Source organism: Mugil cephalus, chromosome 2, assembly GCF_022458985.1.
Source record: "Mugil cephalus isolate CIBA_MC_2020 chromosome 2, CIBA_Mcephalus_1.1, whole genome shotgun sequence".
Taxonomy (NCBI): Eukaryota; Metazoa; Chordata; class Actinopteri; order Mugiliformes; family Mugilidae; genus Mugil; species Mugil cephalus.
The window spans coordinates 24,369,308-24,395,111 of NC_061771.1; the positions used below are offsets into that span (position 1 = coordinate 24,369,308).

Consider the following 25,804-nt stretch of genomic DNA (forward strand, 5'->3'; position numbering starts at 1 on the left):
CCTGACTCATATTCTGACATGAACTGGCTACATCAGGCCAGGACCTACCAGCATCTGAACCTACACGCTCCTGATTAGACAATGAGCCTCTATCCCAAAGTTGACACAAAATACGTCGAAGGCATTCAGAGTTCTGGTGCACAACTCGCCCGGTTGATAAATCCATCTCATTTCTCCGTCATTAGCACTTCCATCGACCTCTCTGCGTCTCCTTCCAGGTGCAAACTTCTCTAACCCCTTTCTCATTTGCCAGATCACTCCCTCATAATCTCCTCCCTTCAGGCGACTACGTCCTTCCCGACTTCAATCAGAAAAATTTTAACCAAGTTCAGGGTTCAGAACAGACCAGATCTGCAAACTTTAAACCCACTCCTCCTCTGGCACAGACAGCTCTCAGCTGTTAAAAACGGGAGGAAATCTACTTCTGAGGGGACCTTTGTGAGCCAGAGCTGGTCTTACTTGCCCACACGGAAATCAATACGGACATGGAGAATTGAGCTGTGAGAAGGGAATATTCGGAGCAGAGGAGTGAGGGGGGGGGGGATGCTTTCTACCGCTGTAAATCTGACCACCGTACAAACGTGGAGCTGTGGATCGTTCCGATGCGGAACTATTTTGTCATCTCTGCTCGAGATCAAACGTTCTGTCCGACAATGATGTCAAAACCAGTGATTATCTTGCCTTCTGACTCTTAACCTGGTCTTAAAACCACTAACAGCTGGCTGAGTTGTGGTCCATCGCCACCGCTCAATCCCTAACATGTGGTCTATTCCTTCGTGTAAAACGTCTTTGGTGAGGACTTCTCTCTCTGCATCCTTGACTGCACCATTATCTCCAGCGATTCCCTGAGCCATCCCAACCTCCTCTCTGCTAATTAAACCTGTGCCTGGGCCTTTCCCGGTGCTTCCTTCCCTCAGCAGTTTCCCGTCTGCTTTGAAAACGATCCTCGAGGGCTCCGGTAATAAACCTTTCTCTGGAATTATTGAGAACTTACTTTAACATCTCATCTTACGGGAGCGCGCTTTGACGGACGGGGAGACTTCCGAGCCGTGGCATTTGTTTAACCTTCTGAGACCAGGGTCTGGGATCCGGGGAGGTTAAAAGCTGCGGCCCCCGCCCGGATGACGAAGACCTCGTGAAATGAGGCATAATCGACTTGACATTAGCACTCGCTGACCTGATGACTCCGGACAGGAGGCTAACGCTGATTACTCAATTTAAATAATTCAGAACAAGAGAGCTCCCCCGACTAACGCGCCGAACAGGGCGACCGTGAGAAATCCATAAAAACACACTAACAGGGGGGCGATGGAAGAGTCGGACCTGATCCAGCTGTTACGCCCTGATCTCAGTCCTGAACCTGAACCGAGAGCGAGGATGTATTTCTTTCATTTCGTCCACAAAAACAGATTCATGACGCACCGCACAAAGCACTTCTCGGAGCAGATATTCCATCGGTTTAGAGATGATACAACCACCAGCATGTGATCCTATGCATCACCTTTGCTAGTCAACCAATCAGATGATGTCGGATTCCTCAAAAACATCCAAGTCATTAATACAGAACAGAAACTTGGGATGGGAGCGACAGCAAGAAGTTTTGGAGGAGCGCTGGAAAGTTTTTATCTGTTGTGTGACAACAAGGTCAAAGTTTTTGCTCGAAACACACACACACACATGACTTGAGATTTGAAGGAGGTTGGCGACCCGCAGCACAGCGAAGACTGCAGACACAGGAACAAGGCTGCTTATTGAATATTTCCCTCCGTCTCCCGCTGACTCCCGGGTTGTGGATTTAGCGAGTTTCCAGAGCACTTAACAAGGCGCCAGGCAGTGAGACTAAATGTAGAGCAGGACACAGCATCTGCCTCCCTGAAGCCAAAGAGGGAGAGAGAAGTGTCCTACTTTTACTCATGCGGCCAAAAGAAGAGGGACACACGAAGGAGGAAAACCTCTAATCTTAATAGCTGTACTAGGAAAGCAGGGACAGAGGTTAACGATGAGGATGTAACACTGTGAAACGTTTAATTATTGGCTCTCAGTCTAATCTGCACAGACGTGAAGTCTATTTGAACAAATGCTGACGAGGAACTCCATGTTTGTGGACTCTTTCCTCCACTTTTACATAAACAAGACCTTCTTTCAGTATTATCTCCAACTTTCCTATCATTCCTTTCTCCCCCTTTATATTTCCAGTGGACCCCCCCACTATTTATCTAACTATTTTGACCCTACCTCTAACCTCGCCTCTGAAGTATTCGCCCATTTTCACCTAGAGACCACCTTCCCCCCTCCGCCTCCAGCGACAGCCTTTGCATGCTAACGCAGCGACAGCAGCTGCGGGTCTGCGGAGAAAGAAAGCGGCGTAATTTCTCCGGTTTCCCCTCGAGTTTAAGAGGCCGATCCCTCCAGAGAGACCGACCGGGCGGCTTTACCGCACGCTACTAAAATCACACAGCACTGACACACTTCCAATGAGGAAGCGACACCTCCCGGGGGGGGGGACCGTCTTAAATTAGCGTCTCGTACGTGAAGGGAGCCATCTGAGGTGAGTAATGAGTAATGGGGACGGTGGCAGTTTGAGCTCGGTCTTACCTCGGCAAAAAAAAAAGTTAAGCGAGTGTTGTTGTGCACGCGTTAAAGTGGCGTGGACGGAGCTGACGTGATCACAGAGGGCGATTGCAGAGTTGTGAAGGGGATCCACAAACACACATTTATTTAAATAGCGTTACTTCTTTGTAATCTGATACTTACAGTCATAGCAACTGGACGATGACACTAGTTTGAAGCCACTTTCACAACAAACAGTACAGTATTTATCCACGGCGTAGGATCATCAGACTTAAGGGTTTCACGAAACATATTGATCTTAGAGTGATATAATCATTATGGGCTTAAAGGTCAGACTCTCATGTTTAATTTTAGACCAATCACGTCTGAATTGGAGGAATCACAACCAGTTTTATACACAGGCCTCCGTTGCACAAAGGTGATTGGAATCAACTCCGTTGATGTTACACGTTTAACCGGTGAAGAAATAATGGAGCACATCATTCATCCGTCCATGAAACAACTTTTCATCCACGCATCCAACCACATTTCAACCCTTGAAAACAGCAGATTCCGTGTAACGATGTGTCTAAAAACAAGCTGAAACAAGGGTGACTGGACTCGCTGGGTTTCCTGAAGACATCTCATCCAAGAAAGACCGGTGGGGAGTTTAAATAGGAACATCTGTGGGTGTTTGCCCACCTGACACTCGCATGACTAGGCATCTGTGGGCAAACACCCACAGATGTTCCTATTTAAACTCCCCACCGGTCTTTCTTGGGATGAAATGTCTTCAGGAAACCCAGCGAGTCCAGTCACCCTTGTTTCAGCTTGATTTTTATCTGGATAAGCCACGGCCCCGGATGACTAAGAGCCTTTCCAAATATATAAACGGCTAAACGGAGGAAAGAAATCAGAGTGCGAATACCCTCAAATTAAAGATGAGAGTCTGCACTCTAAGCCCACACTCATTATGTAACGGTGGCATTTACATTACAAATTACAAAACCAGCAGGACTAAGTGATTTCTAGATGAATTACGAACGGCCAAAGTTGGCGACTTCTGGTAGGTTTAACGTTTTTTTTTTGTTTTTTTTGGACCATATCATGTAGCCACCATTAACTTTACCTTATAGCACCTTGTAAAGTCAATCTGAGAGGGTGTCTTCAACCATATCCTGGTTAAGATACTGCTAATATAATCCAGGAGCTGTCAGTATTTCAGACAGCAAGATAAACGGTCTCTGCCCATTGTTTTTATTTGTCTTTGTCTTAAATTTAAAGAGAATTTGCATTAAAAATGAAAGCGATGGACACGACAAATTCATCATTATCACTATAAAGTGAATGGACATTTCTGGATATTTTAAGAAGTGTCTTTTGAACAGGGTACGCTTTTTTTTTTTTTTTTTTCTTCATGGAGAACTGTCTAAACTTTGGACTGGAGGGATGGAGTGATGGAGCATCACGACACACATGAACGGACGAGGGGGCAGTGGTCAGGGGGAGTAAACAAAAAATAAACAAATAAATAAATAAATAAAAAGAGAGGCAAGCTCCTGGCTGTTTTTCGTGGCTCCCCTCCGCTTGGGGAGGGCGGGGGGAGGCTGAGGGAGAATAGAAGAGAATGGCGGCACTCACCTCCTTGCTTACTCCTGTCAAGATAGATGGAGACCCTTCTGGCCAGACCTGAGAGCAGGAGGGGGGGGAAAGGAGCAAATGGAAGGAGGGAGGAGGGGGGGGGGGGGGGGGGGGGGGGGGGGAGGGAGGAGAGCAGGAACGTAACAAAGCAAGCCACAGATTAGCAAGAACCCCCTGAGCATGCAGACACAAACACTCACACTTAAAGGGTACGGCGATACTTAGGAGGTGACGACCGGCGCCCGTCACTCGGTAAGTATCACTCCACATGCTTTCAGACAGCAGAGGGATGAACGAGGGCCGCTGCGTCCCAGCGTGGCGTCACCCCCCTGAACCGCTAAACACCGACACACCGGGGGAAACCAGAGAGTGAGCTCACCAGGGCCGTGCTGAGCTCAAGCTCCGGGGGCCCTCCACGGGACACAGAGTTTCAAATCCCTCCACCACAGTGGCATGAAAAAAGCAGGCGGGGTGGAGCTGGCGCTGGATTAACCGAGGGCCGCGTTTGTCTTTGAATTGAAGTTTCGAAGCGTGACCGAATATTGATCTTATTGAGATCTTATTGGAGTTGCGCGGCGTCAAACCCCCGCTGCCTTGTGGTGGAGGGGAGGGAAACACAGAACCACATCGAAAGACCCAGCAAAGTAACGACAAGCCTAGTGGGATGGTTCACCGGTGGAAAAAGAACACACAACAAAGCGCGTTATTGGACGATGGGGGATGGGATGAGTGAGGACGGGTCCTGCAGGTGTGTGAGTGAGTGTGTGTGAGCGTTCGCCTGAGAAATGTTCACAGTCTCCTTTTTTTCCTGGACACACTTGCCCGATATTTCATTGGGTTTTACATTATTAACGCGGCCGAAGCGATATTAAAATCCTTTTACAAATCATAAACACACACATTTAGAATTACTGCACTTTAGCCATAAGACGTTTGAGGTGATGGTGATAACTCAAAAGTGAATATTGAAGCTGGAGGTAGCGTGTGAGAAACTGTCAGGGAGATCGCAGAGGGTTTTAGAGGAATCTCTCGGCAAGTTTGAGATATACATCGAAAGGACCGTAAGCCGAGGCTGAACTCCTCTGCAAAACTTTTTTTCTGCAGCTGTTTATATTAAACCCGACGCCTCCACTGTAGTCTGAATGCACCTGAACCTGTCACCGACGCCACATCCAGGATAACAAGCACACCATTAAATGTTAAAGTCTTAGTGAAAACATGGCCGCGGCTGGCTGCGGGAGAGTTCTCCGCAGAGGACGGATCTCTCAGGGCGATTTGTGTTGCGAGAGACAGACGGACAGTGATGTGAGTTAAGTGTGTCGTCCTTCTCTGCAGGTCCCTGTGTGCAGCTCTGGGGAGAGTGTGCGGCTTTTGTAATGATGGAGACACATATGTGCGCGCACAGTGCGAGGTCCACACCTCTGCACAGATAAGCCAGTTAGCCGGTGACTCAGCCAGTCACTCATCCTGACAGCTCCGCTCCTGTTGCTACCAATTAGCCAAATACATTGTTGTATTCCTCATGACATGGAAAATAAGTAAATAAATAAATAAATAAATAAATAAATGAATATTTACAAACTCTCGGCCCGCACAAATCCTCTGTCACATTTTTCTCTTCTGCCAATACGTGCAGCACACACACACGAAAAAAAAAACTTTTTCAAAGCAGAGCGGGGAAGTTAATTACCGCATTTATCGGGTTATTGAGCATTCTGAGAAACGCACAATCGGCCCTGCAGCCGTCACAGTTTCTCCCCCTCCAACACATGACCCAGAAATGGCTGCTGAGAAATGCTGGAGGCAGGAAATGTGGAGCAGTGCGGAGAGTTAAAGAAAGTGTTTGGATGCCTCTGACAAGCGAGTGCAGTGGGAGTCTGCCCCGGTTCACATACTCGAAAAAAACAACTCCGGCTAAGAAATTATGGAAGTGTGTCAGCACCCAAGATAAACACGGAAAGCAGATCCGCCAATGTCCACAGTTGTAGTTTAAACGAGGTGAATGAATAAAACCAACCTGCTGCATGACTGACTGATTTTGCGCTTTTAATGTAGGCCCCCCTCGACAAGGCTAAACTTACCCCAACTTTTCCGCAAATGACAGGTATATGATGGATATGGGGCATGAGACAGGTGAGTCTGACAACAGACCTTAAGTTTGAGCTACACTTGTTTTGACTGATGGAACTAAATCTAAATCCGATGGCCTAAATAACCTGAAATCTGCCACCAAAGTGCCCCCAGCGATTTACATATGTAAGAGTGTGGAGGTTCTTTATAAGTGTTATCATTAAGACAGCGTGTGACATCTTCTCCTGGACTCCTGCTCCGTCTGAACTCCCACTGACAACACTGACCTGGTTCCTGTGACAGCGCACTGACATTTTCAGTCATTTTCAATGGCTCTCCGGTGAAATGACTCATGGCAGCTCCCGAACTGACACACTTTCATTTGAACTTTTTTTTTAAAAAAATGAAATGTTTGCAGGTATTTAAGACATAGCTGTGTGAGAGAAGATTTAGTGTTGCTGGGTTTGATCATCAGTCAAAACGTAAGACGCTGGAAATGTGGCATTTATGTTAAAATAGTGAGCGGTGTTTGTTCAACTTGGAGGCTGTTTCTTGTAGCTAATCACATATGTTGCATTGAGGAGACTGTAATATATGACTTAGAAAACATATTGAATTAATGTGTTACTGTCTGAGAAGGATGCTAAGATATTTTGCATGTGACATTCATGAATGCTAGTACAAGATTTTATTACTACAATTACACTACACCCTTAGCTTAATTTGTTAATTTCAGTGTTCAAGTTGTAACATCAGCTTGCTGTAAGATGGGAGAACTCCGCTGCTATGGCAACCACTGCCGTCTAGTAGCCACCACAGCACAGTTAGCAACCAATCACCAGGTGACTTAATGTAGAAAATTTGAAGGAATAATGAAAAGATTAAGCTGAATAAAACTACATTTGATGTCTGCAAACACTGAACTATGTTGTTATGGTGTTCATAAGAAGTTTACTAGCGAATTGGACCCGATTTGAAGGCTGCAGGATATTACTAAGCTAAGCGCAGCAAATGCTAGCCTCTAAAGCGCTAAACAGCCTTCAGAGGAAAGCTAGCAGTCGCTACGGCTATTAGCTTTTTCTTCTCAACAAATTAACACACAGTAAAACCACAATTTAAAAAGAGACTATATAACTATAACTATATAACTATATGACTATATATATAATTTCCCAAGAAATAATTTACAAGTGAAAAGTTTAATTCATAAGGGAATTTAAATTTATAATTTCAGGGATGACATATCGGATATCCGTTAGCTAGCGTTACCTAATGCTAACATTAGCAAACTTTATGATGTTTCTCTTGTGTTAGCATTAGGTTACCATTAGTATCTAATATTGTGCTGTAATTGTCTATTGTGGCCACACAGACTGCTGTTCATCAAGTTACAAATGCCAAATTATTGAGAATGACTACGGGTGATTTGAAGTATATCATTTTAAAGTTTATATTTTCTGCTAACTGTTCATATTTTCCATAATCCAACTGTAGCTAAAACGTTTTAAGACTAAAAACAGCTGTTGAATAAATGCAAAAACTATCATACCTGAAGTGCAGATGGGGACGTGTGACTGGGATGAGTGGGTTTGTCGGTGGTTGCACTGTGGAGTATGGGTGAGTATGTGGAGGGGGCGGGGGGGCTGATAGTAATATAATTTTTTTTAAATTTACTGTGGGTGCTGGTGGAGGGCTGACCTCGCGTAGTGGGCAGCATATCAGAGAGGCCCTGCCACGCCGTCACCATCTCCGGGTTCTTCTGGTCGGCAAAGTTCTTCCAGATGCGCAGCGCTCCATCATCTGGGAAGAGGTGGAAAGCAGAATGAGTAAGAGGAATGTGGAGGAAGACTAACGCTAGGTGAGTTACAAGGACACTGCAGTCTGACTAAAAATGTGAAAAATGCCTTATGTAACCACCTCAGTCAGAACACACTGACCCGATCCATTTTTTTTTCTAAGCTTGTTGCATGCAAAAGAACCAGCTGTTGAAAAGATGAATGAAGCTGGAATCCAGCATACATCTTATCCCATGATTTGATTTAACGTCCACATGAAATGTTAAATTGGAATCTCAGAGTGACTTTAATCAGGTTGAATAGATGTTATCTATGTAAACATAAACACATAGTGAGGAGCAGAGGCTAAGGACACAAGGAGGAATAAGCAGCATACAGTACAGGCCCGACGCTTGTTCAAATTCTTGCATGTTTTGCAGAAGACTTAAAGAAAACCTTGACTCTTTTTAAACAGGCAGCGTGACTTGACCATGAACTTGAGACTCGAGAATGCAGAGCAGCATCTTAAAAGCATCTCCAACGAGGCAGGTGTCCAACCCTAAAAAAGGCTCTGCGGCTAAATTTGCAGCTAAGACACAGAGCTGAACATAAAACATGACCATGAAGTCTTATGAGGAAGCTATTACAACCCATAAATGTCTCCCGCTGATTTACATTCTGCGTTTTTTTAACGCTGTATCTTCTTAATAACTGCCCTGGTATCCCTCAGAGCATGACTGATAGAGAAAAGCTGAATAAGTGCACATTACATTTTGATGAGATGGAATTTGAATTTATTAATCCATAATCCTTTTATCAAGGTTTCAGTAAGGTGTGCAGCGAAATGCAGCATTCGTTGTTAAGTCTGTGTTTGTCTTTGAAAGCAGAGTTTTATACAGTTTCTCTGAAGATAAAGCCATGGGGGGGTAATTGCTTTGTTGGGTTGATGAACGATGATGAATACACTGGAGTGCTTCGAGTCTGCGCGTCCGTAATTGGGAGGCAAGAGTCAAAATGTTTAAGGCTCGTTGCTGCTACAAATGAGTCTCGCTGTGATTTGGGCTGTGCTGGTGAGCGTGGGCATTTGAGGTAATTTTTTAACACAAATACTGTGTGTGTGAATGCACAGTTTTAGGCAGGTGTGTAAAAATGCTGTAAACCAAGAATGCTTTCAAAAATGTTAATAATAAAAGTGTTAATAGTTTATTTTCATCTATTAACAAAATGCTGTGGATGAACAGAAGAGAAATCTAGATCAAATCAATATTTGGTGTGACCACCCTTTGCTTTCAAGACAGCATCAGTTCTTCTAGGTGCTTGAACACAGTTTTTGAAGGAACTCGGCTGGTAGGTTGTTTCAAACATCTTGGACTTCTTGTTCTTATTCACTCTGAAGATAGTTCTTAATGATCTTGGCTGTATGTTTGGGGTCTTTGTCATGCTGCAGAATAAATTTAAGTCCAATCATCCTTCTCCCTGATCGTTTTGCATGATGGACAAGTATCAGCATGTGTTTCTCAGCATAGAGGACATCATTAATCCTGACCAAATCCCCAACTCCATTTGTGGAAATGTAGCCCCAAACCTATGAGGAACCTCCACCATGCTTCACTGTTGCCTGCAGACACTCATATTCAATGTTTTAAATTCTGACTCATCAGTCCAGAGCACCCGATGCCATTTTTCTGCACCCCAGTTCCTCATAGTTGAGTTTTTTGGCCTTGTGTCCATGTCAGATGGATGGATTTTTGGCTGCGACTCTTCTACATCATCTTTCGATTTCAAAGGGAAAATAAGCTTGATGTGTTTTTCATCTGCTGCGCTAAGTTTTCCTTGGCCGACCACTGTGTCGACGATCTTCAACATTGCCCGTTTCTTTGTGTTTTCCAGAAGAGTTTGGTAGCAGAGTCTGGCTGTTCCTCACACAGTTTTAAGCCTCCTACACAGTTGTTTCTGTTTCAACCTACATGTGACCTACATGTACATGTGTTAACACCTGTTTGGTATAATTGGTTGATCATACACCTGACTACAATCCTGCCAAATCCCTGACTTTGTGTACCTATAAGGATGAATGCTGGTTTGAAGGTAAACGGTAGTTAACACCAACTATTGATGTGATTTAGATTTCTCTTTTATTTGCTCACTTTGCATTTTGTAAACTGATTGTACACTGACTCATTCTTAGTTTACTTAAAGCATTTTCTCCCCACACCTGCCTAAACTCTTTGCACAGTACTGTACATACTGTATATAATACACGCACAATATTACTTTGTGTATTCCAAACCTGTCGCAGTGAGCAGTAATGAACAGTCGTGCCCGTTCAGGTACTCCATGGCCGTGATGCGGGTGTAACGAGGGTTTCCGTTGTAGAAATAGTCCAGCCGCTCGCCTTTCTCCCAGTCCCAGAAGCTACAACAGACACACACATTAGTAGCGATAAAGATATAAAGCCTGCCATGCATTCAACGTTGGGTACGGTATATTCAGCGTGAGTGTGCGGCGTTCTCCGTCTCTGACCAGATGCTGTCCTTGTCGGCCACCGCGATGCAGGTGTTGAAGGGGTGGAACTTCACGACAGACGGTACTCCAGGGTTGCGGTTGATGAATATTTGATCATCCAGACGGGGAACACCTGTAAAGGAGGGTGGAAATCAAAGACGGGATTGAGTGAAAAAAGGAGATAAATTTCTCATAATTGATTACTGCAGCAGGTTAACTCCTGCCTCCATCTGCCATTCTGCACTTGCAGTGGAACTTCTTAAGCGCTGCCCCGTGACATTGCCCCTGTCCCCACTGACTGCACATAAAGAAATCACAAGGGATTTCTGAAGAGCAGTTGTGAGGCTCAGTGCGGTACCTGTGGCAGCTGCCATTTTGGCAATACCTGACTCCACATAAATCCCAGCTAATTCAAAAATGGAGCTGAGGTGTTTGGGTGATGCTAGAAGATGGCGAGCAGCTTGTTACTCAAACAGGGCATGCTCTTAATTACAGCCAGGGCATAATTTAAAACAGGGGTGAGTTACATGATAATTCTTCTGCGCACAGCTGTCATAATTGGAAATGGAATCAGCAATAGAGACCATTTTGCAGCAGGGTCACTTTTAACGTGACATATTTAATTAATCTGCCCGGCTGAAGGACTACCCAAATCCACACAAAGGCACTTTTCTTCTGCACCGGATGAAAAAAGCCCTATAATGAAATGAAATCACCTGTTGTGTGAGCTATTTGGTTTCAGATTTTCCCGCGTTGAGGGTAAACGAGTCCTCAAATTTAATTTAGCCATGGGTTTTATCGCGGTGTGGCCTTTTATGCACGTTCTAATGCAGCAAAAGTTTCACTACTACTGTGACTTTTATTTCTTATGTTCCCCTAGAACAGCATGCCAAATGTCTCCATCTTCTTCTTATTTGGCTTTTGTATGTTACCACTGACCAGAACGAGAGAATTACAGCCTTAAAGGGAGATTGAAAAAGCAAAAACAACCCCAACTGTGGCTAAACTTTTAACCCTTTATGGGGCAAGGAACCATATATGGTAACTCCTGAACACTTTTTAATTTGCGTCCCTGTGTCTTTCTGTGTGAGGTTTAGAAGCATGTGGTTTTTAATTCATCCAGTCAGAGAAGATCAAGGAAACATTATCAAATCAAATCAGGTTCAAATGTGGACTTCAAGGTCCAACCTCAGCATGAACGCCAAGCATAACTGATTTATTCGGTAGCATGAAGAAGAGGCCTAATGTTGTCTAATGTGATAATGTTGACAAGTGCCTCAATCAGCTGTAATGGTCTAAATACATATTTACATTTGTTTACCACTTAAGGGCAATGAATGTTAGAATGTGGATTTAGAATTTCCAATTTGGAATTTTTCCATTTTGCCCTATAAATGGTTAAAATATGAAGATTTGATACTAAAATGGCTAAAATGTACAGCAAACAACTGGAGAAGATTTTATTCCGGCCATTATCTTCATTGGTGGAATAATGAATTAAATGAAGGAATTAAAAACCATCTGATGAGCATTTACAGTAGCAGGACCGTACATGTGAGATTCATTTAAAATAATCTACAGCGTCCGTTCTAACTGTGGCACATGTAGTGACAGCTGAGGGTCATCAGTGAGAGAGAGACAGAGAGAAAAAGATGAATTACAGATAGTCTGAGAATTAGCTTTGAGCATAACAATGTAAATAAATGATCAACCGGGCTCTTGCAGTGCAATTTCAAAACCTCAACATGTTTTATTTAAAAAAAAAAAAAAAGAAAAGAAAAAAAAATTGTTGTGGAGAAAAAAAAAAAAAAAGAATAAGCGTAGTTGTGAAAACCTCCTGGCAGAATATGATGCGAGTAACGCTAACACGCTGTTACAACCGAGAAGGTTGACTGCCTCGCCACGCGTCGTCATGGCAACAACACATGCCGGTCCTAGAGCCTTGTCCTTGGCTTCGGCTTCAGACTCAACTCTGGAGACTCGGTGTGCTGAGATGAAGAAGAATGGGGAGGGTGAAAACAAAAGAATCCACCACAGATTCATCATACGTGATGAAGAAGAAAATGCAGTTGGAGAGGGAAGAGTTGTCATCGAGGCCTTTGGCTGCTTTTTTCTTTCTTTCTTTTTTTTTTTTTTTGCATTGATGAGGAGCAACCACAAAATCTGAAACTAGAACTGCACAGAGATGTGCGCAGACTTCTCACCAAGAGAAGAAAAGAACAAACGAATCGAATCAGGTTTACAGGCTAAATATCGCTTTTTTTTTTTTTTATCTTGCTTTTATTTCCATCTTTGCCGTCTTATTCTCCCCCTCCCTCCCTCCCTCCCTCCCCCCCTCGTCTCACTTCCCTCTGGAGGGAACAGACTGAATGAGGGCAGCCCCGCTACTTCTATCTTTCAGAAAAATTGTGAGGGGAATTCAATGATTTAGCGAGCGGGTGAAAAGAGATGGAGAGCGTGCGTGAGCTCTGACGCCAATCGCCTCGTGACTCTGTGTGTGTGTGTTTGTGTGTTTGTGTGCGTGGAGGAGGGGGCTGCCTGTGACGCTGGGAGGGTGTTAGTTATTCTGTTTGAGAAAGGTCTAACTTTAACCGGGGGAAGGCTCTTGAATGCGCGCTTGTGTGAGGGGAGTCCTGTGGCTCATAAGCGCAGGATTTTTCCAGCTGTGGATTGATTTCATTGAACCCTCGCATCACTGTGACTCATCGGCAAACCTCACTCACATGTTTGAGACAAAGCGCCAAGTCATTTTGGCGCGTCTATGTCTTTTTTATTTATGCTATATTGCGAAGGCTTTGTAAACAAGCAGACGTGGTTCGGGCCGTACGTCAGAGCTTGTGCGATCCGAACGCAGAGCTTTGACACATCAGACTGTTCTCAGGGAACTTTGTATTCAAGCACAGCGACCGGTTGAGCTGCTGTCGGCTTCAAAAATGTAATTGTGCCACAATGCTTTGATACTGGAAAATAAATAAATAAATGAATAAATGTGGCCGGTGCGAAAGCCTTCTTACAGGTTAACATGAAAGTCCATCGCCGTCTGTGTTTGGTTGCAATTCAGGGAACAAGTCGAACAATGTTGTAGCATTTAACCTTCATTCTGTTTGTGTTCACATGAGGGAAACTAGGAATAAAGTTCCCGAACGCCCTCAACGCTGTGCGCATCATTTTGGGATCGGTCACAATCGTGTGGTAAATGTGGATTTTTGGAAATGAAGAAATAATCATATCAAGAATGGAGCATCAGTATGTATGTGCATCTCAGGTAACTGTCTGGTTACACAACTACACGACCGGTCAAAAGGTTTAGAACACTCCAATTTTTCTTTCTTTCTTATTTTGATTGAAATGTTTGCAGCTTAATGTCTTATTTTACTCTGAAATGAAAGCACAGTCCAAATAAACAATATATAACTCATAATATAATCTAAACTTTCAACTCATTAAAGCAGCCACCTTTGTGTGATTTAATATGTGAACACACTTTATTTCCTTCTTGCTAAAATGGAAATATTTTTCAAGGCGTTCCCAGAAACGTGTGTCACTTGTAATGTGCTTTAATTTCACTCTTCTCTTCTGTCCAGTTCATCACAAACCAGCTCCGTGGAGTTAAAGTCTAGAGACTGAGCTACTCCATGTTTTCAAGCTTTCCATCAAGTTTTTATCCTGAGGTAGTTGTTTTATAGCTTTGACTGAAGTTTCTGGTCATTATCTTGCTGTAGGATGAAGAGGATGCTGTGTGTTGTTCTACAACTGTTGAGCAGAGTTGTGCACATAAAGATCATAAATAGCAGTCGTATCGAGGGGCGTGTGTTCAGGCTGCATTCGACCTGACGGGGGAAACGACCTACACGTAAAAGTACCTTAAGACGATGAGCAACTTTTCATACTATATTCATACAATTTTCTTCTCTTTAAAGCTGTGTTGTCATATTATTATGTTCCACTTGGGGACAAAAGACACAGCAAACTGAAAAATCGACTGGGTTTTGTTTGCTTTAATTAATGGTTGGCTAACAAACCTCCCACTTTCCTTCGAGCTTTCGGCTTCGATCGTCTGAGAAAAGCGTCTTTACCTTCCCAGCTCTCAAAACAATAGTTTAAAAACAGCTAAGATTATCCACAGACCTGCAGAGTTTGACGTCACTGTGGGGCCTGTTTAGTTTAAGCGACTTATTTAACTTCACTTTACTGATTTAATCATCATTTGTCTGATTAGTGGCAGATCTGAGTTAGTTTGAAGTTGCTATCCATATTTCACCGACATATTACACATATATTTTTATAACTTCATTAATTCATCTCCTCGTGCTTTGCTGACTTTATCTGCTCTGTGCATATATTAATCATGCTCCATATGTATCAAACTTGCTCCATAAATGAATGCGAATGCGATTAAAACCAGAGATGACATTTTGATATTTGACTTCATTTAATTGTCAGTGATCTCCTTGCGACTGAACTCCTGACTTAAAGTGCAGCCCAGAGTTCCTTCTGGACCAATAAAACCTTAAATAAAGAAGATTCTTCTTGCTGTGACCGAGACGCTTTTAAGAAATTTCTCGCTGGGTGTTATTAACGCTCATGTTTGCGTGGGACGCTCACCTCTTTGTGTGATGCCTCGACTCTGCCTTCTCACTCGAGCATTTCGCAGGAACCTCCACTGACGCTCCATCCTCACCTGACTCTCCAGGTCGTGCTCCTCCGGGATCTGACAAGGGCGAATGAAAGAAGAGAGAGAAGCGTTTAGCCGATGATCCCTCCATTTGAGACATTACTAAAAAATGCAAATTGCAGCCGCAGCGGAAAAATCCTGAACTACAGAGGAAGCACATTCAGTTATCTTCGACTCTACCTCACTTCAAGTACCGTTAAAGATTTAAAGCCAACGCTGAATTAAAAATGTGTCTTGCTGATTTTCCTACGTGGAGAGGCCGCAACAGCAAATAATGAGAAATAATAACTCTAAAGTAAGCCCCCCCTTCTTTACTGGAACAAAAACTCCTGTCTCCTTATTAAGTGCTTATTTTTGGTGTAAAAAAAATCCATGATATGATTAAAAAATCTAAAAATAAGTGAAAGAGAGCAGCGTTTCTCACTTGTGATCGGCCTGTCTCCAAAGTCTGATTAAAATGTATTTGCAGATCTTGCAGATATTTTGAATTCTGCAATAATTACAGAAGGAACGTAAAAGAACGGGACCACAAACCCCAAACGAACCTACAATTCATTACAACTAGGCTGAAAACATGCATCTGTTTTCTTTTTTTGTAGCTCTGATTGGTTGAAAAACTATCAAACTGTCATATAGAGGTATTTTTTTTCTCCAAAGTGAAGCCAAAGCAAGCAGAGCGCCCCCTGGTGGTTGGCCGCAGTAAAGGCCATAAGCTCCGCCCCCTCCATGTTAGTGGATGGTACTTAGGCCAAACTAAAACACTAAAATACAAATATTTTCAAGGATAGTTTCTGTCATTTTAGGTAATTAATATAATGTTGACGTATGATGAAGTGTCCAGTTTTCCGATATATTTTGTTTTAGTCAGTTCTTTGACGTTACAGGACCAGGATGTGACCACCAGTTGCCATGCCAACCACTATGTGAAGCGGGCAGCACAGTGAGAGTGCAGGGGAAATAAATAAATAAATAAGCACACTGTATAATCCAACATTTCATTGTGAGCGGTGGAAGAAGTAGAGCAGAGCACAGCAGTAATCAAACAAAAAACGGGGAGTGATGTTGGAGGAAGAGTGGGCGGCTCCAAACTCGTCCCAGCTGATCACCCACAGGTTTGCTGAAGAGCAGCGCTCAGCGCGGTGCCCGTCTGCATGTCTCGGGAGTGCCCAACTCCCAGCTAATTCAAAAAACGCCCAAAGAGGTGGCGCGTGAATGGGAGATGAAAGTGGGCAGGAGTCAGAATCAATTTGTGAGAGCACCCACCTATAATTAAAAATAAAATTTAATAAATTGGAGAAACGGATTAGAAGTAGAGACCAAAACTGTGTCTTTCACCAGGCTGTATTTCTTCTTTAAAGTCAGATATTTCAACATGAAGCTCTGTGGAGATTGACTCACTTTTCAAATGATATTTGAGGATTTTTTTTTTGTTATTGTAGTCACTGTCTGGAGCAAAGCTTCAGTTCACAATTACTAGCAGTCTTCTTGGTCCCCCTTTTTATTTGGTTAACACTGCTGTTCAGCCCCATGGTACAAACTGGAATCACTTTTGCTGCAACCATGTTCCTCTGACGCTCACGCAGTTACCGACATAATGAGTCAAGGTGTCAAGTTCACTTCCTGTAATTACATCTAATCACCTCCATTGAGCAGAGGGACGGGATGAAAACTTTATTAAGCCTTACGTAACAAATTGGCCCCTGCAGAATCTGCGCCGACTTTATTCTGAGGGCACGGGCGTTTTATGCGTTTTTACCGTGACATTAAATATAAATACCTCAATATAAAAACTGATTTATTGCGTTTTTTCGGAAACTGTGTCTGAGCAAAAAGAGGAAAACGTGTGCGGTTTTAAGTGTTGGTTAAGAGTGCGGCTTCCCGAGTAAATACTACATCATCCCACATTATCACAGTGTGTCACTGAAATGGAATAACAACCCACCTATTAGCACCTCAGAGAGGAGCCGCTGTATAAATAGATGTGTGTGTGTGTGTGTGTGAGTGGTTGTATGTACACAGTGAATTTGTGTAGTCGGGGAAGGTTCAGGTAATTCAGTTTCTGACCGAGCCTTAAAGGAGGAAGATTTAGCAGTCAGACTAAGGAGTATTCCCACCGCTGAGAGAGAAAGAGAGAGTGTGTGTGTGTGTGTGTGTGTGTGTGTGTGTGTGTGTGTGTGTGTGTGTGTGTGTGTGTGTGTGTGTGTGTGTGCCAAGGTAAGAGCCAGCTGCTACTGTTGTTCACTGTGTTGGGGTCCTGCACTGTGTCAGCTGCTAATGTAACGTATAATGAGACCCTGAGGTGATACATGCGTATGTGTGTGTGTGTGTGTGTGTCCCCACAGAGCTCTGCACATTGTGTGTACAGCACCAGAAATAAAAACCAAGAGTATAACCAAGCTACAGCGGCTGAACGTCGCGCTCCTGTGTGATCGCTGAACGACTTCATGCTAAAGCTCACAGGTTTTAATTTACAGCTTTAAAGGGCCGTGCACGCAGGATGAGACTAGCAGTACCATGTGCTGCTGAGCCACGTTGGAAATAATTTAGTGTAGGGAAATAAATAACAGGGTTACCGGGGCAACTACACCTGGAACATCTGCTAGCAACCAACCAAAGCGAAGGGCGGACATAGGGCTTATTCTGCACCAGGCTTAACACTCATTACCTGAATCTCTGGTGACTGGATATATATATATACACACACACACACACACACACACACACACACACACACACACACACACACACACACACACAGATCAGGCATAACATTATGACCACCTGCCTAATATTGTGTAGGTCTACCTTGTGCCTCCAAAACGAGTGTGACTCATCAGAAAATAGACATGGGCCTGGTAACGCAATGTTGTCAGTGGGGGGGTCTTTGGGTCCTGTGGGGTTGAGGGGAGGGGCCTCTGTGGATCATCCCACAGATACTTGATCAGTTTAAGGATCTAGTGAATTTGGAGGCCAGGTCAACACCTTGTTTGAAGTTTTTGAAGTTGTTTCTCGTCTGTTTTTGTGTGTGTGTCATTGCTATGGGGTGGGGGTGCCTGGTCTGTGAGGTCACTAGTTTGATTCCCACCTTGGCCAAGGTGAGCAAGCATCTAATCCCCCAAACTGAACCAAAGACTGGTCTTAAGAGCAGCTGGTCTTGTGTCTTTATGACTTTACGATTAATTGTCGCAAGAGCCAAATCAAACCTATAAAAACAGCGTCCAAATACATTTGATCACTTACTGCATCTCTAAGCTCCTAGACTCTACATGTTAACCGAGCCAGCGTTGTCTTCAATGCCCTCGCTAGACACACTGATAATACACATGTGATCACACATTTCCCTCACGTGCTGCTGACACAGTCATAACCCGTGTGCAGACGCTGAGGCGCGCTCATGAACGCACACAGCTTTGTCATGGAGAATTTTACAGCAGCACTCAGAATTTTGCAGACGAAGCGTTTTTGATTCGCGTTACTGCCCAACCCCACCCACCCCCCGCCTCCTCCTCCTCTTCCTCCTCCCTCCTCCATCTCCCCCGTCTGCTCGCCCCCCGCGCTCTCCTCCCATCCAGTCGTCTCGATGCTTTTCATCAACTTTTGTTGCCTCTTCTGCCTCTTTGTCTTCCTTTCATCCAGCTGCTGCGCTCTTTTAAATTGAGTATTATTTCACTTTTAACACTTTGTTTTTCCTGCTCACCCACGCTCTCCTCCCACCTCCACCCCCCCCACCCCACCCCATGTCTGCTCTCCTTTTCAAGTATCTTACTTTCATCATATTTTTCTTTGGGCCTTCTCTCTTCATCCGCTTCACAATAATCTTCCACTTCCTCCCTCAACACGATCTGACATTATAAATGGTGTAAATAGTTTATTTTACTTTGATGCATGCATGAAATTCAAATACTAACTTCTTACTGTCTTTGCTTCCACTTTGCCAAGCTTTCCATTTTCTCCTCCGTTTGTCCCTCAGTTTTTTTCTTCTTCTTTTAATCTAAAAAAAATCTGCCGGTACCATTTGTCTCGCTTGTTTTCGTTCAAGCAGACAGACAAGCTCGACTTCAAGAGACACTTAAAGGTCCTTTACGTTTCTTGAAAATTATAGCGCTGGCAATTCTACAGATTTTTTGCGACACGAGAGCAGAAATTCTGTTAAAAAATGTTGGCGTTTCATCGTATTACATCACATGAGGGGAGTTGTCTCTGCTGAGGATCACGAACCTGGTGCAGTCAGTCATTTCTTATGAGAATATGGGCCTGTTTGGATTTTATTATGGAGCGTGTTTCAACAGATATAGAGTAAAAACAAAACCAACAACAATCTTTGAGAACCAACCTGATAGTGAAATGATCATTAGATTAGACCGGCAGATCGTTTTAGTTAAACATTTTTGATAGTGTGGATCAAAGGCTGTGTAAAGATGGACGACGATGGAAAAGCTTCTAGATACTAAGTAGAGCTCCCCCTAGTGTCTGGCTGCAGCATAGGTCATAAGCTCCAGTGCCATCGAATGAGCAAGTTAAATTAAAAGCTGCAGTCTTCACAGATGGGCAATTAGTTGGCTTCTACCTTCTTTGTAGTGTCTATGTCCTTCTAGTCGGCTGTGTTTTCCTTTTCTTTGTGCACAGAACGTTATGACCCCTTTAACTCTCCAATTTACCTGCAAATTTTAACACTTCTTATCCTTGGGTCCTTCCAGCTCATTGTGTTATTTCCTCTAAATTGGTGCAGGACATACTGTATGTGCCAACCATAGACTGCAAAAAGGTGGACAACAGAAGTACCTCAGAAGTGAAGCCAAGGCAAGTAGAGCTCCCCCTGGTGACTGGCTGCAGTATTGGTCATAAGCTCCACCCCCTATATTTGAGTGGATGGGACTTGGGCCAAACTAAAGCATTAAAATATGCGTCAAATACATTTTTTCAAGGATATTTTGTCTCATTTTATGTAGTTAAAATAATAGGTTTCAATGTTTCTATTTAATTAGTTATGTGACACTATGAAAACAAGATGAAACATCATGATGGCTACAAGTTGCCATATTTATATACAGTCTATGTATGTAGCAGTACACAGTAGTGAGTCTTAGCAGTCAACATTTACTGAGTTGCTCTTTTTTTTATCATTTTTTATTACTTTCATCTTTCACTTCATGATTTTGCACAATGGTAGAATTGTTGTGTTTACGCAGGTTGTACCAACTCCAGCCTGTCAAGGTATCAAGTCCACACTCGACTGGACCTAAATCTTGTGTCTTGTTGCCTTTTGTGCAGATGAAAAGATAGAACTTCAGTTCTGAATCTGTAACCCTGGTCACCTGAGGCAGGAGGATTATGTTCATGGAGAAATGATTGAATCTGCTTCATTTCCATACATATATGTACATTTCTGCTACGTTTTCCGACTGGAAAAAAGAAAAAAAATCAACTACTGTGCTAATCTTCATTCTCACTCAGGAGGAAGTCAAGTTACAGGCCTCCCTGAGCTCAATTACTCCAGAAAGTCATCTTGTGCAAGCAGCAGGTACAGTACTTCCTCTGTCTGTGATTGGTCCCTTCCCTGCGGTTTTCCTGAAGGCTTTGATTATGTCTTTTTTTTTTTTTTTTTTTTTTTTAATAAATTCTATACCACAGAGTTTGTGTCCTCAGATGGCTCCGTTCCATCCTTAAATCGCTGCAAAATACAAAGATAAATGCGGCCCCTTGACACCAATTCACATAAATATGTGAAAACAGAAAATTACCTGTCAGAGCTGCACTTCTTTGTTGCTTGGCAACCACTGTAAGCTGCCGTTAAAGAACTAGATCGCTCGGCGGAGGAACACTCGGAAAAGGAATTGTTAAATTATTGATGAAATGAAGGATTTTCTTTCTTTCGGATTAACGTGTTGCATTTCATCAAAGCGAAAACTCAACGTAGTGAAAGGAAAAAAAAAATAAAAATACCGGCTGAAATTAAAGGCCCATCACCAGACGAGCACCGGCGAGACCGGAGGGAGGGGAGGGGAGGACGGTGAAAAAGAAACGAGGCAGAGACACGTCACCCACCTTCATGACGGGCTGGGCGAAGTACTTGGCGCTCCAGTCACAGAGCCCCGTCTGCAGCGCCGCACTGATGTAGTTCCTGTGACCCGCTTGGTCGTCACCGTCTTCAGCCGCCTGAGCAGAAACAAACACAAACGACATCACAATCAATGACGCCAAGGGTTACACTAAAGAAAGCATCAGTGGCAGTTTCCCTCCAGGTCTGTCCGTCCTCATACAATATATACACCAATCAGTGTTAACACGACCACCTGCCTAGTAATGGTAGTAACAGTAGTAATAGTAGTAGTAGTAGTAGTAGTTTCCCAACAAAACAGCTCTGACCCATCAAGGTAGGGACTTAAAACCCTGGAGATCCGCTCTGGTATCTGAGGTTAGCAGTGGATCCTTTAACTCGAGTTGAGAGATGAGGAAAATCCTACAGATGCTGCATTAGATTTAGATCAGGGGATTTTTTTGGCCGAGTCAGCATCTTGGACTCGTTTCTTCCCCTGCTCCGTGGTCCAGTTCTGATGCTCATGTGGCCATTACAGGAGCTTTCATCAGTGGACGTTCATCAACACAAACTGTGATGAACCCAGTGTTCTGACACCTTTCTACCAGAAACAAACTCATTGAGCAGTTCCTAATGAAGTGACTCCAGACCAATTTTCCACGAAAAAATTTTTGACAAAAAGTTTGTCTGGCTTCCAGGTGAATGTTTGCACCAAATTTGAAGAATTTCCCTGTAGGCATTCTCTAGATACAACCAAAAAAAATAAAAACATACTGCTCATACCCCCAGGTTGTTGATGGCTCGAAGGCATTAAAAAAATGGAAGCTTCTGCTTTTGTTCCTTTTTTAAGATGGTAAAAACTTTGTTTCCTGGTTTTTGCTCGTTTTTTCCCCGCACAGCGCGCGGCTGCTCCTCTACCTGCTCTGGTCCCTTGTCGAACATCTTGCGGGTGCGGGTGAACTGGTGGGAGTGCGGCGCCTGCCCCCCCAGCGTCGGGGTGTACGGAGGCCGCGTGGCCGGCTGATCTCTGGCGGGGGGTTTGGGTACGTCGTTGGTCAGACTGGAGCTGCTGGTGCTGGGCATCGGCGGAGAACCACTGCAGTAACAGAGAAGCAGAGGGAGAGTGGACGAAGATTTAGCCTTAGGTCTGCAGCAGACTGTGAAAAACCACATTCTCTAATAACACAAGACCTTTCCATATGTGTGGAAAGAACTAGACAGTTGTGTTATTTATAAATGTACATATATTCATTAATACACAGGACGAGATGTTACGACCCCTTGTGCCATGATCTGAGGCAAAACTCTTTTAGAAGCTTAGTCCCACTAGAAAACGGACCAGCAGACCAGCGGTCAACTACTAACTAGCCTAGCCTAGCCTAACCTAGCCTAGCCTAGCCTAGCCAACAGCAGTAGGTAAGAAATGATGATAAATATAATTTTGCATTAAAATATTAAGAAACAGAACTGACATAAACATATTGTCTTCTGCCTCCACATGATTCATGTTAATGTGTATTTAAAGAAATTTAAATTTGTGGGGTAAATTGTTTTTAAAAAGATATATAAAAAAAAGTATAATCAACCAAAGATTTTGTGACCCCCTGCAATACCTCCCTGTTGAAGACCAATGCAATAGAAAAAATGTGTAAATAATAAAATAATACTCATAATATATATAATATAATAATACCTTTCCGCATTAGAATAAAATCATTTACATAATGAAAAAAAAGCCTCACTTCACATTCAAAGTCATTCGTTGTAGATGACACTGACTGAATCTTCCACTTATCTCACCAGAAATAACACATGCTTTGTTTTTACGTCAGCAGGCGCTAATTTTTTTCTCTGCGTGCCCCAGAGGAAGGCTGAGTGAGCTGCGCGCAAGACGCATTCGCTTCGGGGAGTCGTGTTAATGAGTTTTTCTGTGCACGTGTGTGAGAGAGTTCAGCCCTCACCCCGCCTGGTGGATGTGGGTGCCCTTGCTGGTGGGGCTGGCCGGGGCCGACTGGGTGAGCGACCCCGAGTCCAGGATCCTCTGAGGTCTGGCGTTCATCGTCGCCTGAGGAGAAAAATCAGTCAGTAGTTTGTTGTTAATCGCAGTTTATGAATCAAAACGTAGAAATCCATTTCAACATGTTTTGGAGAAACAGGTCAGGACTGGAAACAAACCCTCACGTCTCCACACTTTATAAGGACATTCCAAAGTTTGCCCAAATTTCCAAAACTTTATCTCATTAAGTCGAACAGGTGATATAACCTGGTTCATTGTGAAATGTCTAATGGTTCGCACACAAGGAAGTGTGGTGGCGGTGGTGGGAAGGGGACTTAATAAAGACGATAGAGGAAAAGTGCCACTGATGAATAGGGGAGCTGTTGTTTACTCGAGCCAGGCGGCGAAGAGAAAAGTGCGCAGCGTAAATCTAGTTAACATGAGCAAACACATTTTACTACCTGGTATTGCCTTTGATTTGATTTCTATGCTAATTACAAAACTGCAGCGAGCATCTTTCGCTTGTGTCCAAAAGCCGGAGAGGGAGACGAGGGGGGGCGGGAGGGAGGTTTTAAGAGTCGGGTTTGCTGCATCGGTGATGGGAGAAGGACGTCCTTTTCGAGGGTTAGCCGTTATCGCATCATTAAGAGGTAATTGGAAATGAAAGAAAAAAGCAGTAAAAAAACCATCTGAAACAGTTATTATGGAAATAGCTCTATCACTAATCTAATCCAGCCTCCTCTGCTCACGCACGGGAGATCGATGTGATGGCAGGGACGTAAAAAGAGTAGCAGCATCAACACACGCACTGCAGAGGACTAGATACAGCAGCAGATACAAGGCGCAAGTGCTAAAGACCCTTTATCTGGTATAAATGTTAATGTTATGCAACGCGTTCATGGATTATTCATCAGCATTTGCTGATCATCAACATGTGGTAAACAAACAACGCTAACGCAGGAGGCCACACGCCACGTCTGGCTGACACGCTTTCGAGAAAATCGAAGGGAAAAAAGAAAAAGACAGAAGAGGAGACAGGGGCAGGGTAATCGGTTTTTACCAGCTGCTGCTGCTCCACGCTGGGAAACAGCTTGTTCTCCTGTTTCAACCTGCTACCCCTCACTTCCCTCCATCATTAATTGGCTGGAAAGCGAGTCAACTGAGCAAACAAATTAGTACTTGTGCGCACAGGCCGGGCGTGTTAGCAGGAGCTGCCGTAGGATACGGCTGAGAAAATGGACGACGGCCCAGAAGAACAAAAAAAATAAAAAATAAAAAAAAAATTATGTCATGAAGGGGCTGAAGGTTGGAGGGGATGAGACGGAGCAGATACAGTGGGGACAAGTCCCTGCAAAGTCCATTCAAAGGTGAGGTGTAAAGTGTCTTTTCTATCTCAACTCCAGAAGTTAGACATATGGAGACGGTCTGGACACAATTACACGGTTATATCTGATTACATCAAAGGGCCCATGACTTTCATCCCTGCGTCATCCAGCAAGGAAAGAAAAAGAAAAAAAAAAAAGAATCATTTAACGCCTTCATCTTCTGAGAAGTCAGTACAATTTAATTAGCTGCCGACCTTGTTCACTTTGTTACAAATCAATAACATTTGACATTTAAAATCCTAATTAAAAGAGCCGGATTCCCTGCTAAGGCTAACGTTAACACTTGTGAGCCTCGATGAATTCTCTTTAAATTAAGCTGTCTCTTTGAGAGTTATTGATGACGCCTCATAAAGGTTTTCCCCTTCGTACATGTGATACAGGTTCAGCTTCATGTGACAATAATACTCTACGTAAAATGCATGGATCACTTAAAGCACCTTGTGCACTTTGATCGACTGAATACAAGCCGGACTAAGATGTGAGAATATGGCCAAAGCCAAAGCAACGCGTCGCAGCTGCAACTGCAACTGCAACTTAACACAAGTCCACGTCAAGTCTCGTCTTGAGAAACGTTCAAGTCAAGTCTGAATTAAATTAAAGTTAAAAAGCCTTGAGTCAGAAAAAGTCAGAATCTGCAAGTCAACGAAGAGTAGTCACACGAGACAAAACCGAAACAAGTCAGTGTCGAGTCTTAAATCAAAAAAGGCTCGATCAGAGTTAAGCTTTGGGGTGAGTATAGTCATCGTTTTCAAGTCATCCGAAGACTTATTGAGAGAAACATTACACGAGGCAACGGAGATAGTTTGAGTCAACTCTCATAGAAACCTGAATGGGTCGGTGTCAAGAATCTCGTCAACCAAGGCGAAGTGAGCATCAGCCGAGTGTTGAGTCTCAGAGTCAAGTCTCAAGTGTGACACGTCCTCCAAGTCACATTGTTTTAAAGAGCTGTCTAAAAGCAAGTCCAAGTCACATCCGTGTCAGCCTCGAGTGTCTTGTGTCAACTGAGACATACAGTCTCAAGACAAGTCTCCAAGTAAGTGAAACATGTCAGCACTGAACCTCAAGTCAACTAAGAGACATTTCAGGGTCAAGTCTAGAGTCAACAGAGACCAAGTCTCATGTCAAACAAGTCTGCCTTGAACATCGAGTCAACCAAAACCAACTTGGTGT

At 43.6% G+C, this 25,804-nt stretch overlaps 1 protein-coding gene across 3 annotated transcripts in view; it reads right to left on the minus strand.

The window, feature by feature from the left end:
* The window catches only part of rptor (regulatory associated protein of MTOR, complex 1), a 177,767-nt gene that overhangs the window by 12,155 nt on the left and 139,808 nt on the right, over positions 1-25,804 (minus strand). The window contains exons 23-30 of one of the 3 annotated variants that reach the window (XM_047578358.1): positions 23,215-23,318; positions 22,172-22,349; positions 21,262-21,372; positions 15,147-15,252; positions 10,560-10,674; positions 10,327-10,451; positions 7,960-8,061; positions 4,192-4,239 (exon numbers count right to left, since the gene is read on the minus strand). In XM_047578358.1, the coding sequence (XP_047434314.1) occupies positions 4,192-4,239; positions 7,960-8,061; positions 10,327-10,451; positions 10,560-10,674; positions 15,147-15,252; positions 21,262-21,372; positions 22,172-22,349; positions 23,215-23,318 (889 nt within the window). Of the gene's footprint in view, positions 1-4,191; positions 4,240-7,935; positions 8,062-10,326; positions 10,452-10,559; positions 10,675-15,146; positions 15,253-21,261; positions 21,373-22,171; positions 22,350-23,214; positions 23,319-25,804 lie in introns of all 3 variants that reach the window. The other 2 variants (XM_047578356.1, XM_047578359.1) reach the window with 2 other exon arrangements.